This window comes from Delphinus delphis, chromosome 4 (assembly GCF_949987515.2).
Source record: "Delphinus delphis chromosome 4, mDelDel1.2, whole genome shotgun sequence".
Taxonomy (NCBI): domain Eukaryota; kingdom Metazoa; phylum Chordata; class Mammalia; order Artiodactyla; family Delphinidae; genus Delphinus; species Delphinus delphis.
The window spans coordinates 113,519,976-113,535,893 of record NC_082686.1 but is presented as its reverse complement, the minus strand read 5'-3'; the positions used below and the strand labels follow the sequence as shown (position 1 = coordinate 113,535,893).

At 42.0% G+C, this 15,918-nt stretch overlaps 2 protein-coding genes across 2 annotated transcripts in view; one reads left to right on the top strand and one right to left on the bottom strand.

Moving 5' to 3' along the window:
- Positions 1-9,293, top strand: part of STAG1 (STAG1 cohesin complex component) — a 425,011-nt gene extending 415,718 nt beyond the window's left edge. The window contains exons 30-34 of the mRNA XM_060011307.1: positions 2,455-2,629; positions 4,800-4,910; positions 5,464-5,578; positions 7,079-7,159; positions 7,247-9,293. Of these exons, the coding sequence (XP_059867290.1) occupies positions 2,455-2,629; positions 4,800-4,910; positions 5,464-5,578; positions 7,079-7,159; positions 7,247-7,270 (506 nt within the window). The 3' untranslated portion in view covers positions 7,271-9,293. The remainder of the gene's footprint in view (positions 1-2,454; positions 2,630-4,799; positions 4,911-5,463; positions 5,579-7,078; positions 7,160-7,246) is intronic.
- Positions 9,294-11,682: 2,389 nt separating this feature from the next.
- PCCB (propionyl-CoA carboxylase subunit beta) overlaps positions 11,683-15,918 on the bottom strand; it is a 92,096-nt gene continuing 87,860 nt past the window's right edge. Inside the window, exons 12-15 of the mRNA XM_060011308.1 lie at positions 15,805-15,905; positions 15,294-15,392; positions 14,365-14,464; positions 11,683-13,344 (exon numbers count right to left, since the gene is read on the bottom strand). Of these exons, the coding sequence (XP_059867291.1) occupies positions 13,223-13,344; positions 14,365-14,464; positions 15,294-15,392; positions 15,805-15,905 (422 nt within the window). The 3' untranslated portion in view covers positions 11,683-13,222. The remainder of the gene's footprint in view (positions 13,345-14,364; positions 14,465-15,293; positions 15,393-15,804; positions 15,906-15,918) is intronic.

The window sequence follows — 15,918 nt, the reverse complement described above, 5'->3', positions numbered from 1 at the left end:
TACAGAACCCTGTCGTTATAGTATAAGATCCTGAACTGTTCTCTAAAGAATGATGCCAGTCATTTCCTTTCGGAAATGTCTTCTAGAGCAGGGTGCCCTTTTTATCAGGGCACCCCACATCTATTCCTCTATCTGTATTTTTTTTCTGCTCACAGCTTTTCTTAGATGTAATGGTCATCTTAGCCAGAGTTCATCAAATCCTTGCTATACCAAGAATGTGTTTTACGTGCATTACATCACTTAATCATTTATTTGACTAATATTTGTAAAGCACTTAGGTCAGTCCCTGGCACATAATAAATGCTGTATAGATGTTTTATAAATCAATTCTGAGTTCAACAGTATTATCCAGGTTTTACACAGAAGAAACCAAAGGCTTAGAGAATTTAGGTAACCATTTATCTATACATTAATGGAGCAGTTAGTATTATCGTCCTCAGGACGGAGAAGCATATATGGACCAGATAACCTAATTTGGTAATCATTAAATTGCAAAAAAGAAAACTTGCTCCATATCAGTTTCAAATTTACCAAGTAACTAAGGTAAGTTACATGTCCAGAACCCTTAAGCAACAGAGTTTCATCTGTTTGGAATGAAGATGAGAGAGCTTTGCAAGAAGTGTTTTCATTGAGGAATCTTGAGGGTTAGGAGGATCTCTTCAAGAAGAGTGAGTTCTTCCTGAAGTTACTCTTTTACTAAGCACCTTCCTAAGAACTGTACTAGATGCTGGAGATTGGGTATTAATTCCCAGTGAAGAAAGGGAGACAGAGAAGCAGGCAATTTCAGTTCAGCGTGGTGAGTGCTCTGATGGGCCAAAAACGTTCTTTGGAAACATACAGGGAGTGACCAAACTCGTAATGAATCAGGGAAAATTTTTCTGGAAAGGATGACATGTAGTAGAAAGCTGAAAGATGGTTTACCAGGTTAAGAACCTAAATAAGACCATTCCTATGATCATAAAATTTTAAGTGCAGCAGAGAATAAAAGTTTTGAATTAAATGTTGAATGAAAAGTGGTATGAAGAAAAGATGTAACATATCTTTGCTGAAGAGATTCAGTAGTGAGCTTCAGATCAGTGGAATGACCTTAACCAGACAATAGGTAGGTATTTCCAGGAACAGAAAAGCCTATCCAGAACATACATGTGTCTGACAAAATTTTAGAAACTGGAGAATACACTGAGAGAGAGAGAATGCTTGATGGCAAAGGAGGAGCCTCACATGCACATGTCTCTGAGACTTATTGGGGGAGGAAAAACAATGGGATTCATACTACATTTTGTGATTAAAATTCTTCAGAAGGAAACACATAGCAGTAATACTATTTTTTAAGTCTTCCCACATCAAGAAAATGCAGTTGACCTAGAACAGTGGGGTGAGGGGGAGCATTAGGGGCACCAGCCACCTATGGAGTTGAAAATCCGTATCTACCTTTACAGTCCATGTACTTGATTCTGTATCCGTGGATTCAGCCAACTGTGGATCGTGTAGTACTGGAGTACATACTTATTTTTAAAAATCTGCGTTTAAGTGGACCCATGCTGTTCAAACCGTATTGTTCAAAGGTCAACTGTAATTTAGAATTTTGTAGGTAGAACTTCATGTAGCATTTTATCAGGATTTAGATATGCAAATAATGCTATAAATAGTAATTTAATCTGTTCAAATCTTTATAAATGATCTTTAGAAGAAGGAAAAAATAGTGCCTGGTCTCTTGAAGAAACTTAAATCTAATTACAGAGATAACATATACACATGACAGATCACCTGCCAATGCAGGACAGTGTATAATTGAGCCCTAAGTGAGCGAGAATGATTTTGTTTCCTCTGGAAGCTAAAAAAGAATGGTAAGTTGGGGGCTGAGTGGGGTGATCAGAGAAGACTTCTCTAAAGAGGTAGAAGTTAGAGGCATGAAATCAGTGAGTCCCTCAATCCAGCCCCGCAAGTATAACCTGGCCAAAGAGTTACTTCTCTGGTGACCAGTGCCTAATTGTGTAACAGGATTTGCTGATTTCTCAGTAAAGGCCAGCCAGATTTTAAGTGCTGTTGCCTGGCGCCCCTCTAAGACCCAGTAAATAGGCCTTTTATTGCTTGAGCAAAAGGAAGGTTAGAGGGGTCTCTCTGGCTGGCCACATTCTTCCCCTTCTGTAGGGATGGAGGGACTTGGAAGAGATGATAATGTAGGATAGCTAACATTTGATGTTTACATACATTACCTTATTTAAGCCTTACAACTCAATGAGGTCAGTTACCAATATCCCCTTTTGTATATGAGCAGACTGAATTTTGGAAATTTAATAGCTTATACAAAGTCACACAAGTGAGTGGTGTAACTGGAATTCAAACCTAGGCAGTCTACTCCAGAGCCATGCTCTTTAAATCTATGCTATAACTTCTACCAGAGTTCATTCCACCCATGACACTCTGTGACACTCATTAACTGGAATTTTACAGATGAAAGTCTGGATAATACGTGGCTGAACAGGACTGACACCATGATTCAGACTCCTGGCCCCCTGCCGGCACCACAGCTCACTTCCACTGTTCTGCGAGAGAATAGCCGGCCCATGGGAGAGCAGATTCAGGAGCCTGAGTCTGAACATGGTTCTGAACCTGACTTTTTACACAAGTAAGTAGTAAAAAAATTGTTTTCTTGGCATAAAACCTGCAACTGTTAAAGTAAGAAAAATTATTTCATCTGAGCGTATTGTTTTCTCAGTTAATGAGAAAACAAAACCAGAGTTTAAATAACTTATATTAGAAGATGTATAATAAGTCTGCAAACACTTGTGGATCTCAGTTCCTCAAAGTCTAGAGACCTATAGATGCATGGTGTCTTACTAAGTGCTGATTTCATTTGGAGTTTGCAGATTCATTGGGCAGGTCTGTTTCTTCTCAGAGATTTGCCAAGAACACATGCAGGTTTACTTCCTTGGCGAGAGAGCCTAGAAGAGTCTCTGCTAAGGTTGTTCCTAGTCTGAACACCAAATAGACTATTACTTTTATCAGCCATTTAATTAATAGTACTTTGTCTTGGTTTATATTTTAAACTTGAACTGTTCATAGATTAAGAATTGTTAAAGCAGTGATAAATTCTGAGAATAGCGGTCCTTTCTGTAGGATAATCAAGCTCTTACCTTTTTTTTACTGCACTAGCGATTAAACTGTTTTCTAGTACCACGGCTCTGAAAATCTTGGAAAAGGCAGGGTGATGGCATGACTTTTGCTTTGAAAACCTTAACTTTTTGTTATTTTCCATTCAACTTTGAAAGTCTGTAAGCTCCTCACTTGTGTTTCTGTTCATATTAGAGTAATGCTGTGAATTACTCTGATGGATAAGAGAGAATTCTCACTAGAACTCAACAAATTTAGCAGGTTGAAAATAGAAAGGGGCAGTGTTACAAGAATTCAGATCCTGGGTTTTCATAAGGAATCTTTGCTCTGAGGATCTGCCTTCTTCAAAGCTGAAAGGATCATCTTTGTCAGCCACTGCATAACTGGGCCATCTTAGAGGGTAGTTTGCCTTATGACCAGCACTCCCACTCCATTTCCTACTGGGGGAGGGGGGGTATCCTCCGTATTGGAGCCTTGCTTCCCTGACCTTACCATGTCAGTCCCTCCTGGCTGTGGTCTGTCGTCTTTTTCCTGCTACAGATTTATAGGTTGAATCAAGGTGGCAGCCTAACATGATATAAAGACAGCTGCTTCGAGAGAACTTTATGCGGCAGATTTTAGCTACCTAAAATCGTTCAAGTTTCCATCCCAAGAGTCATGTTGATTTTATGCAAGTGTCCACGTGCCAGTAAGGATAGAGTACAGGTGATTTGGCTCAGCATGTACCTGAGTCCAAACTTCCTCAGAAGGACTGAGAAAAAATGTGATCTACCCTCCCTTGTTCAGCTCTGGAGAGCTCTGAGCAACGAAGCCAGCATCATTCCTGTCCCTTCGGGGACTGAGTGTGCAGCTAGGAACACTTGTAAGTAGGGCAGCAGCTGGATACAGAAGTGTGAGAAGCGCTCTTGTTTAGCAGGGATTTGGGGAAAGAAGCTGATAATTTAAGCACCTGTTGGGGAGGAAAAAGTTTTCCTCAACCTTCTTAGGGCCCCTGGCTGGGTCTAAAGATTTAACTGACAAAGACAGATTAACAGGAGAAAAGCATACAAATTTTATTAAATTTTTACATGTACATGGGAGCCTTCACAAGAGAATGAAGACCTAAAGAAGTGACCAGAGCAGGAAGCTTTTAAGCCCTTTAGACAAAATTGTGAAGAAATGACAAGACAAACGAGTTTGGACTGGGGTAGTCCAACTAGGGCTAGGTAGTCCTCATCTTAACTAGGAAGATAAGCATTCGTTTAACAGGATTTGTTTGCACGGTCCTCTGCTGCCATCTCTGGGCTGATAAGAGTCTGTCTCCAGTAAAAGGAGAATTTATTTCCTGCCTTCAGGCAGAAAAGGGGGAACTTTTTCTGTGTTTTACTACTTCTTAATTGCCTTCAGCTCAAAACAGTTTTTATCTCAAAGAAGCATATTTTGGGGTGACATATTCTGATTGCCTTCACACCTAACAACTAGCCTCCACAGCCAGCTTCTCTTGGAGACTTAGGGATCTCCAGTTTACTGCCATTTCTGCAAAGACAGGTCCTTTGATAATGATCTCAACCTTGACCCTGGAATAAATCCAGCTAACTCCCCTTACATGGGGATTAGGCCAACCAACTATGGCTGTTTTAGCATGGGACTGATGACCTAAATTCCTCATCTGCTGCCACAAAATGAATAATAGTACCCTCTCTTAGTCCTCAGATGCAGATCTCTTGGTTAGGCCAGCCGAAATTAGAAGACTTAAATCGGAAGGACAGAACAGGAATGAACTACATGAAAGTGAGAACTGGAGTAAGGCATGCCGTGTAAGTGTTACATCAAGTGTCACAAGAACATGATCACTGTGTGATGGTCATTTTGTGTAACGACTTGGGTTTCTCTGATGTTTGGTCTTAGAAGAGGAGTTAAAATCATAATTTAGGATATGCTATGCAGCATAGGATAGGAATGGAGGACATGGGTGCTTGAGGCTTTCAGCATTTAAATCCTAGTGTGCAACTTGCCAGCCGTGTGGCCTTGGATAAGCTCTAAAACCTCTGTGCCTCTGGTTCCTCATTTGTAAATTTGGGATAATAATGGCACCAATCACTTAAGAGTTCTGTGGGAATTGATACATAGCTAGCTAGTAATATTGTTACTGCATTTAAATTATACTTCCTTCTGATGAGTTGAGATGAAATCTTGAGTTAACCAAATGAATGATTCTTAATTCCCTTAGAGTTCAATATCATAATTTGTGCAGTCTACTGGTTGTAATTGGAAGGTGTGCTTTCATTGGTTAAAAGACGCAGTGTAAGAGCCAGAACTCCAGGTTCTATCAGTCTGAACAGCTTTCTGACTATGCTTTTTCTGTATCAGTCGGGGTCTAATGGAGGAAGATGCTGAGCCCATCTTTGAAGATGTAATGATGTCGTCCCGGAGTCAGTTAGAAGATATGAATGAAGAATTTGAAGATACTATGGTTATTGACCTGGTAAGGAAGTTCAATACATTTTTCTTCTGTTAAAATATGTGAAGGTGTTGGTGTAAGATGATGCTCTTGTTTTCAGAACCCCGTGAGAGGAAGAGGAGGAGGAGGTAACATTGACCAACAGTGGGCAGGGCCCGTGTAGCGCTTGTAGCACTTGTGGGCATTTGGATGAGCTTATGTTTTTCAAGCCTGTTTTCAAAGCAGTCAGATTTTCAATTCTGGCAATAACAGGAACTGGCTCCTTATTACCTTCATGAAAAACAGCTTACACTAGATCTTTCAGTATAGCATGTTCATCTGGCCTCTTGCACTTTAAATTGGAGTCTGTGTACACTGCATTCCAACATAGCAACCAAATGCAGAATATGGACCTTATTTGTTCAATGTGAAGAGACATGTTTAAAATAAGGAAATCTGAATATGGACTAAGTGTAGGTGATATTAAGAAATTTTCTTTGTCAGAAATAGTAATACATGGTAGTTATGTTTTTTAAAAGTTTTTATCTGTTAAGAGATACATACTGAAGTAGTCATACGTGAAATGACATGGAGAAGAAAAAAACAGGAATTCAATGGAACAAGATTGGCCAAATGTTTGAAAATTGTTTAAGCTGGGTGATGGGTGTATGGGAGTTCATCATACTGCTTTCTCTATGTACTAATTTGCTAGACTGCCATAACAAATACCATTGACTGGGTGGCTTCAACAGAAATGTATTTTCTCACAGTTCTGGAGGCTAGACGTCAAATAGCAAGGTGTCAGCAAGTTTGATTTCATTCTGAGGCCTCTCTCCTTGACTTGTAGGTGGCCATCTTCTCCCTTTGTCTTCACCTGATCTTTCCTCTGTGCGTGTCTCCTCTTCTTATAAGAACATGGATCACATTGGATTAGAACCCACCCATACGATCTCCTTTTACTTACCTCTTTAAATGCCCTGTCTCCACATATGGACACATTCTGTGGTCTAGGGGTTAGGAGTTCAACATATTAATTTGGGGGGACATAATTTACCCCATAGCGTTCTGCTTTGTATGTTCTGAATTTTCCATAATGAAAAGGTTTGGTAAGAAATGTAAATGAGACCATATCCAATCTGTAACCCTCCCTCAACCCACCCATCAGTAGCTGTCCATCTACCTGCTCTGGGGAATTTAATGAAGTTTTGTCACCTAGTGTTTGATCAATCTTATAATTATTCCATGATTGAGAGGTATGTTCTTTGTTTATAGGCCCAAAAATTATTTATATGCATTTACACATTTATTGTAATTTGAAATTTATTTTTATCTAATTTATAATTTATCTAAGTGATAATTAAAAGCCAAATACTGTTACATTTTTCTTTAATGTATGCTCCTGTAAAAGCCAGATTCTTTTCCTTTCAAATTGACCCTTAACAGTTCTTTATATTTATGATACTATTAGAAATATTAGCTGATTATCACAGTTCATTGTCTTAATGTATCTCAGGAAAAAATTAAGTATCTGGCTTCTCTTTCCAGCCCCCATCAAGAAATCGGCGAGAGAGAGCTGAGCTGAGGCCAGATTTCTTTGATTCTGCAGCTATCATAGAAGACGATTCAGTAAATGTTAAATTATTACTGTTCTTTATTATGGTTTCTGGGTCTTGTTTATGCATGAATTTAATAATTGTGTTTCACTTTTTCTAGGGATTTGGAATGCCTATGTTCTGAAGTCTGAAGAAAATTTACAAATCTGGAACTCTATTATTTAGAGCTAGAGGCCTATATACTGTGATAGCTTGTATGGGGAAAAAAACACTTTTGATGTGATCTGATTTGTTTTTTAATCAAATGATTGAGGTCAATCCCTTTTTGCAGTGACAGAAGAGGAGCATGTAAATTACCCAAGAGAATGTTGGTGAATGTCACCTCAGAAAGACTGACCTGAAAAATCATTTGTGTCCTATTATTGGACTTATCCCAATACAGATGTGTGTGTTTTTCTGGAGGGAGGAAGAAATTTTAAATTTTTAAAACAGCTGTCAAGATAAACACTGTAATACACCTGTTTTATGAAAGCTCAGCATTGAGTAAAAAAAAATATTTTTAACTTTATTTTCCTGTTGTACAATTTAAAAACCGTTTTAACATTTTGCCTTTTTATGTTTTAAAAGCTAACCATTTTTATTAAACCTATGAGTAAAGCAGCTCATCCTAATTGCCGAAGAGTGTTTTGGAGCTCACTGGATTTGGTTGGACCTTGTGGAACACAGAAATATGGAGGAGCAGAATACTGACAAGCTAAGATGAAACTCTGACAGTGCATCTCTGCCAAAAACCATATACCCTCTGTGGACATGGATATGAATTCCCCGATTTTATATACTCTTGAATAAAAAGGTTTATTTTTATTTATAAGGGGGCATAAAATAAGACATGTCCAAGCAGCCATTTTTCCAACAGATGCTGTACACCATTCATTTTATATAGATTAGGGAGATTCAAATACAGTACATTTTCTATTGGTATTTGTTCTGTGCATTTTTAGCAACTTCTACCAGCAAATAAAGTATTCTCAGTAAAACAAAAACGGTTCTCAAGTTATCAGTTTGCTGTTTTTACCACTTAGTTCATGCCCTGCCAAATTCAAGTTACATGGACTTCCATTTTCTTAAAAAGATAATCATGAAGAACTCCTTCGCCATTCAAACGTAATTTTAAGTGTAACATAACCGTGTCTACTTCCCATGCACTTAATACCCTTATGCACTAATTTTGTGAATTAATTAAGTTTACCGATTATAGACGTATGTGCTGCATAGAAGTCTGTGCTTAGAGGGTGAAGGTCTTACGCTTACCTTGAAATACAGCAACATTTCAGTGTTAAATGTGCATATTAAGGATAATTCTTTGGGGGAAAGAAATTATGAATCTTCAGGACAGCCTTTAATGGTTTAGAGTTACATTCTGCTTAGACTTTTATGACTTGCTGCTACTGTTATTTTAAAAAGCCCACTTTCTTCCTTTCTGATTTTTAAAGTAAGCCTCAGAACTTCCAAACCAATCCATTTACAGCTGTTTCTGGGCTGGTTTTTAAAGTAAAGTAGCTGCAACAGAGTGATGAGGCTTTCCCTTTTTACCAAAAAACAAAAGCATTTAAAAAAAAAAAAAATCTGTGCACCCAGTGACTATGTGGGAAAGCAAAATGGATTATTTTATTCATCCTTTTAGTAAACAGACAAAACAAACTTTTCTCAACATTTGTACAGTTCTGAAAAAAACTTGGTCACCAAAAATGTTTTATCTGCTAATTGAGCAATTCCTGGGCTCCAGTTGGGGCTGGGGTCTCGCTTTCCTCCAGAAATGTGGGTTTCACTGGAAGTGAAGGGGCGGGGATGATTGGACTGTCCACCACGCCAGCCCTGCCCGCCTGTGGTTCTGGCCAGGGAGCAGGCTGGGAAGTGCCCTGGCACCTGCACAGATTGATCCTTGGCTTGACAGTTTCACGTGGAAAACAAACAAACAGATGCTGACTTAGAATTGTGGACTACCGTGCAACAGAAAAGGCGTAATATCGACTCCAATGGGTTTCCAGTTCAGTTTGAAGTCAATCGAATTTTTGTATTTTCAGTGTCTCCTTGATTGGTTTTGCTAGTAATTCTGTAAATTGTACATTTGCAATATGAGGTTTTTTTCCTTTTGTACAATTTGAAACTGATGCTTCACCTTTCCTTTAATAAACTATTCAAAATCAGGCTTGTGGTAGTCATCCTATTGTTCCTACTAGGTAAAGCTTTAAAGGGGTGATTTCTTGTCCTGTCGACAGAATGATGAAGCTTTCCCTTTTTACCAAAAACTGAGAGTTTGCTCTTTCAGATCATTTGTTAAATGATGGCAAAATTCCTGTATCAAGTGAGGCTTTACTTTTTTAAGCAAGCAGAATCTTAGGACTAGCTCATCAGTTTTCTTTCATTCTTTGTATTTCCTTGGAGAGAGTGAGAGACTAGCTAGGCCAAGTGGTCTGTGATTCAAGAGGAAGCCTCTCGTGGGCTGCGTTTTGGAAGAGGCATTCAGGGATTATCAACTGGTCTGAAGCCTGGGTCCTTCCCCCACCCAAGATCCAGACCCAGCACTTCTGCACGGTTGCCCCCATAGCAGTGCCCTGTAAAGATCACTTGTGTTCTACATGGCTGCTGAAGTGAGGGTTTCTCTTGACACTGCTGCCAGGTGTCACTCTGAACAAAACTGTATCCTATACTTTATGGGCCTGACTGTGTTCTTTGGGCCGTGTTCATTAGATGGCCTAAGATGGCTGTGCAGAAGAGGCAGGAATGCAGGGGATAAATCGGCAGGTGAGCTCTCCAGGCAGCCCAGGAGGGAATGTGATGAGCACGGATCTCTGTAGCAGCTCATCTTGAAGGTTATGTGTTTATGAGATTAGACCAGGGTTTTACCCATGTGTGACTCTACCTTCGGACAAGCTTGCAAACCTCCCAGATGTGACTTGACTGTGACTCTCCATTGGCCCTGCTCTCAGAAAAGAATCTATCAAACAAGGCGCAGTGTCTTCATGGGAAACAAAGGCTTAGTGCCTGCTCAGGCTCCACATATCAGACCAAACTCAGGTAAGGTTCCATCCATGCCCTCCTAAGTGCCTTGCTCTGTAGGGGTCTACACTGGGCATCACGTCTTGAAGGATAGCTTTCTGCTCCCAAGGACACATAAATGAGGCATTTCTCATCTCCAGGACAGTAGGGACATGGTCAGTACCTACCTACTAAGGCTGCCACATCTGCCCAAATGTGCTGGCTGGATTCCACACAGGCCCCAGACTGAGGCTCCGCCCACTGAGTAGCCACAGCTTCTGCTTGGAATGGTGGAGATCCCATGCTGACAGGGAAGCAAGAGCATGAGGACCTGTAGTTTCACTAAAATATATATAATAAAGCCACAGCTCGCCAGAAATCCTTTGAAACCAGAAGGACTTAAAGTTCACATCTGTCAAACAGGTGGAGTCTGTGTTGATTCAACAACTCCATCAAGGGTGTTAAGTCAGTGTACTGGGTGAGTGTCTTTCACAGGCTTCTCTTACTCTGGGCAAACCACATCTCACGTGCCAGCAAAAAGCATCAGTGCATCCAGAAGCAGAGGATTGGGCTGGGGAGACCAAGACATGGTCAGGAGAGAAGCTGGAAAGACTTTACACAAACAAGCACTGGAAGGCTGCTCGTGGATGTGCGTGCTCCCATTATTCCAGCAACTCAAAAGGATGCCATCATGCATAAGGTAGGAAAGTTTTCCAAATTTAGTAGCTCTTTGGGTTGATACAATCCCAAGTGGAGCAGGCCACCACCTTTCTCACTCCAACCCTTTGGGATCAGACAGTACTGCCTGGGTTCAAATCCCAGCTTCACCACTCATTAGCTGTGTGGTTCAGGACAAATCGGTTTACATACTTAGGGCAGGGACAGTTACAGCAGGACACTCATAGAGCCTCCTACCTCCACTACAACTCGCTGTATTATCTGCTCTCGGTCTAAACACATTTGCCAGCGCTCCACTCAGTACACCCAAGTCCTCTCTGGTTACAAGATTCATCATTTTTCTCTGTCCCTTTAAGACGAGACCACAGTTGGGAAAGGCATTCCTAAGAGCAGCTGATGAGAAAACTGACTGCTGCTCTGCAATACACTGAGGCTGGTCTACTTGACAGAGCTTCCAAGATCTTGCAGCTCCGTGTCTCCGCCACCAGCTTGGTTTTCAGATGGGCCAAATCCTAGCTTGACAGACCCCAGAAATTGGATTGGCCAGGCAACTTTAAGCTATTGAGCCACATGCCAACCAACCCGTATGGTTCTTCCTTAGCCGGGAGGCCTCTAAAAGACCAGGAGTCTGCCACCACTCCTTTCCCAGCTTCAGTGGCTTACAGTCTTACTGCTGGTGCCAAAGAGAAGTACAAGGAGCCTCTGGCCAAACATCTCTGCCCCCTAGGAACTAACCACCTAGTTAGGAAGACAAAAATATGTTTCAGGCCATATGTTTGCTTCTAAATTTCATCTACTAAAAGAAACCAGGGCTCTTAGAGAAATCACTGAATCTGCAGCTGGGTGCGGAAAATATAAGATGAACCTGGTACATTACCCTGTGTCAAAAAATAAGGAAGTGCACAAAAAATTATTGTGACATATCAAAAGGACTGAGGAACCAGCTTGAAAGAGCGCCCCTCTGGCTGTATCACGAAATTCTGAGCATCAAAATAAGTAACAAATTTTTAAAGAACTCATCAGTCTCTGTTTTTTCTTGATTGAATGACTGAATATATTCATTCACTAAAACATTTATGAAACACCTACTGTGTACTAAGCCCAGATTTCAGTTATGAATAATAATATATGATTCTCAATAAACTAGTATAATGTGCGTTTGAAAATTTGATAGGGTGATAGCATAGTAAGAAAAATATATTATTTCAGAAAAAAATGTTTGAAAAAATAATTTATGCATCTAAATTGATACTAAAAACTTAAAGAAGAGAAAGCTCTTTCTTCTTTCCTTGTGGATATAATGATAGGGTTAGAAATACAGTATTTTACCACCAACATAGAACAGCTGATTGAAGCAAGAATCATAATGGATACTAAAAAGTAGTGGATGAAAGTGTGCTGACAGGCTTAAAGAATGCCTATCAGACTCAATTTCATCAATAATGGAAAAACCTAACGTGTTTCCTAATGTAATACAAGGAAAGAACACTCCTGTGTATTACTCCTACCTGGATCTAAATGTCTGTAAACAATCAGACAAACCCAAATTGAGGGACATTCTACAAAATAATTGGCGAACATGCTTCAACAATGTCAGTGTCATTAAAGACTATGTAAGACAATGAGCCTTGTTTCATATGAAATAAGCATTGACATTTGGGGGGACAAAAGGTCATGATTCTGCAACTTTCAAATAGGTCAGTAAAAATAGTAATTATATATTTATATAAAAGATGAAGCAAATGTAGAAAATGTTAAGAACTGGGTAATCTAGGTGAAGGGTATACACCTCTTGCAACATTTCCACAGGTTAGAAATTTTCCAAAATAAGTTTTTTAAAATGTGAGAACACGTTTCTGGAAAGAAGTTAATATAGGGTAAGAAATTAATATAGGGTGTATGCCTTACTGAGCATCTATTCTGGTAGACACACACACACACACACACACAATTACAAACATCTTCTTTAATCCTCAACAATTCCTGAAGGAATTGAAAGGATAGGACATATCATTTAACTGTTATATTATTTAAAAGTAAGAAAACCAAAAGCCTAAGCAGACAAGTACTTCACCCTAAAAGCTTATTATGTCACCTTTAGAGAAAAAAAATTAATTCTTGGGAAAAGAAAGGAAAGCAATACACAGAGGTGTTAAATAAGGGTCAGCGCTAAGTGAATACTATAGTGTTTTCTTTAGTTTTCTTGATTTTTCAGATTTTTACCACAAAAAAATAAGATTTATGCTCAAAAACTGCTGGGATTTTTAATAAAACAATTTTATAGGAAGGCACAAATGAAATCTTTCTAGAATTTAATAAACTTAGCCAAGTTATTACTGGTATTTAGATTCCCAGGTTTCATGACTGAAAAAGGCAGGGATGGGTGCAAATGGCCAGGTAGTAATTACCCTTGGTACATTTACAATGGAATATTTGCATGTTTCCTCCATGGGCGCTGTACCTTCTTGCTGGCCAAGACATCCAGGTCACAGCAGATTCGGGCACGTGTAGAGGAAGGCTGGATGATGTCATCCACAAACCCTGGGGAAGCACAGAAAAGGAAGCAAATCATCTGCAGCCCCAGATGCTGCCACCCACCCAACACCACATGGTGCTCAGCCAGGGCACTATCTTCTGCGGCCAACAGTGTGAGCAGGGCCCAACCTGACACAAGAGGAGCTGGGTCCTGTGAACCTTCCCCTGATCCCAGGAGCCCCCTGTTCCTCTGGCAGGTCCCAAACTTCTGGCCTAGGAACACTCGGCAAGAAAAGGAAAATGTGACCCTCTCCCTACCAAGATGAATTCAACAGGGAATCCAATTAAGAAAGTGCACTTTTCTTTTTTTAAAATCACTACAACAATTCCTCCCATCCTGTACATAAACCCCTCTGCAATGTTACTATGCCACTCCTCCCATCAGGAAATGGATTGTATTTCTTCACCTGGCCTTGTAACTTGCCTTGGCCAACAGAATGTGGCAAAAGTAACACTGCAACTTCCAAACCTAGGCCTCAAGGCACCTTGCAGCTACCCCACTCTCCCTCTTGCCCTCAGGACACAATGTAAAGCAGTGTGGACTAGCCTCCCTAAGAATAAGAAACCACGTGGAGAGAGAGTCTGACAGCCAGCACCAGCCATGTGAGTGAGGCCATCGTGGACTAGCCCCAGTCAGACCGCCAGATGACACAGCTGCATGACTGATCCCAGGCCCAGCCAGCAGAAGAGCCACCCAGCTCAGCCCAGACCAAACCGCTGACCCTCAGAACTATGAGGGAAAACAAAACAAAACAAAAGGTGGTGGTTTTAAGTCACTTTGTTTTGGGTAGATTTTTCACAGCACTAGGGTGACTGGAACAACGCTAAGAGATTCAGCCATTTCAGCAATGTTGTTTTGATTCTGGTGACAAAGCAGCATCTTTAAGTGATGACTGCTCAGGGACAAACCAGCCCTCACTGGTCTCCAGATTAAACTGGAAGGACAAAGGCAGACTTTCTGGAGTGAAATAAGAAGCAAGTGACCCAACAAACGAACGAAGCTGCCCTCCCCACCACAGGCCCTACCTCTCACGGCTGCAGGAAAAGGGTTGGCAAACTTCTCGATGTACTCTGCCTGAGCAGCCTCCACATTCTCGTGCCCTTTGAAGATGATCTCCACAGCGCCCTGTCACGAGAGGAGTTAGTGAACGCCCCTGGAGGCCCCTGGAGACCTGGGCAGGCCTCCCTCAGCTCATCATCATGGGCATGGTTGCCAGTGTCCTGGTAAATCAAAGTGTACCAGAGACAAGTGCCAGGTCCAGGTGCCTGGAGTTGACCTCCGTGACTCCGGGAGCTGGGATGGATGCTCAGCTGTGGCCCCAATGACGAGCAGCCCAGGCTAAGCCAGGTGTTTGCCTCCCCAGATTCTGTCCTGCTCTCTCCAACTGCATTTATCCTTCTCTGAGGCCAAGATATTTGGCCCAGTTTCCACTGTTAAATCCACAGTTCCCTCATTGAGGGACGCAGACTGCTGTTTCCCTTTTTCATGATTCTGAGCCCTGAGCACACAATTCAATGGCCAGAGGTGGAAAGACTGAAATGCAAATGTAGAAAAATGAGGACTGAAAGATGAGCCTTCACGTCAGAACCCTTGAAAGTCAGCTTGGAGAGGCGGGGGCATGGGAGTTACCTGGTTCAGCCACAACAGCTGTTCTGAAGCAGAAAAGGAGTGGAGAGCAGGCTCGGCAACAGGAAGCACCTGCCCTAAGTCAGCAGCTTGGGGCCGGGGGAAACGTCCAGTCCTCCGAAGGCCAGCTCAGCTGACTCAGCCCTCTCCCCTTTACTGACGTCTCAAAACCCACTCTAGGCTCCTCCCACCCAGGCACGGAGACGGCGGCACACGCCTGAAGTGAGGGCAGGAGGCAGGCTTGCCAGGGCCTAGACCCCAACTCCCTGGAGCCCTGGCCCCTCTCCAACATTTCCCAGACGCAGAAGGGAAAGCCAGGGGGCCTCACCTTTGCTCCCATGACTGCAATCTCTGCTGTGGGCCAGGCATAGTTGGTGTCACCACAAAGGTGCTTGGAGCTCATGACATCGTAAGCGCCACCATAGGCCTAGAACAGACCCAAATGCTGAATGTTAGTGCCTGAGTCACCCATGTCACATCCCTGCAAGACCCCAGGAAGCCAAGCAAAATGAGGACAGAAAGCAAGAAGAGCCCTCCTGGGCTGCTAAAGGCCCAGTGTCTGTGAGGCCAGGGAGCCGGAGCACAAGGGCGCAGCCCACAGGCCTTTCACAGTTCATGGTCACGGTCTTTCCCGGCTGCTTTTTCCCACTGCTGCTTTCAGTTCCCAGATGACCAGGGACACCCCTGCAGGGCATGTCTGCTGTGCTGTCCTCCAGAGCTTTTTAAGGGGAGAGAGGCGTAGTCTCCCTCCAGCACTGCTGAACCTCTCGGCCAGACTTCCAGCCACGGCCCTGCCGTGGGAGTGAGTGAGCTCACAGCCTCCAGCGTGAGTTCCTCACCTTCCTGGTGATGACTGTCACTTTGGGCACAGTTGCCTCGGCAAACGCGTAGAGAAGCTTGGCGCCGTGCCGGATGATGCCTCCGTACTCCTGCGCAGTGCCTGGGTCACGAGG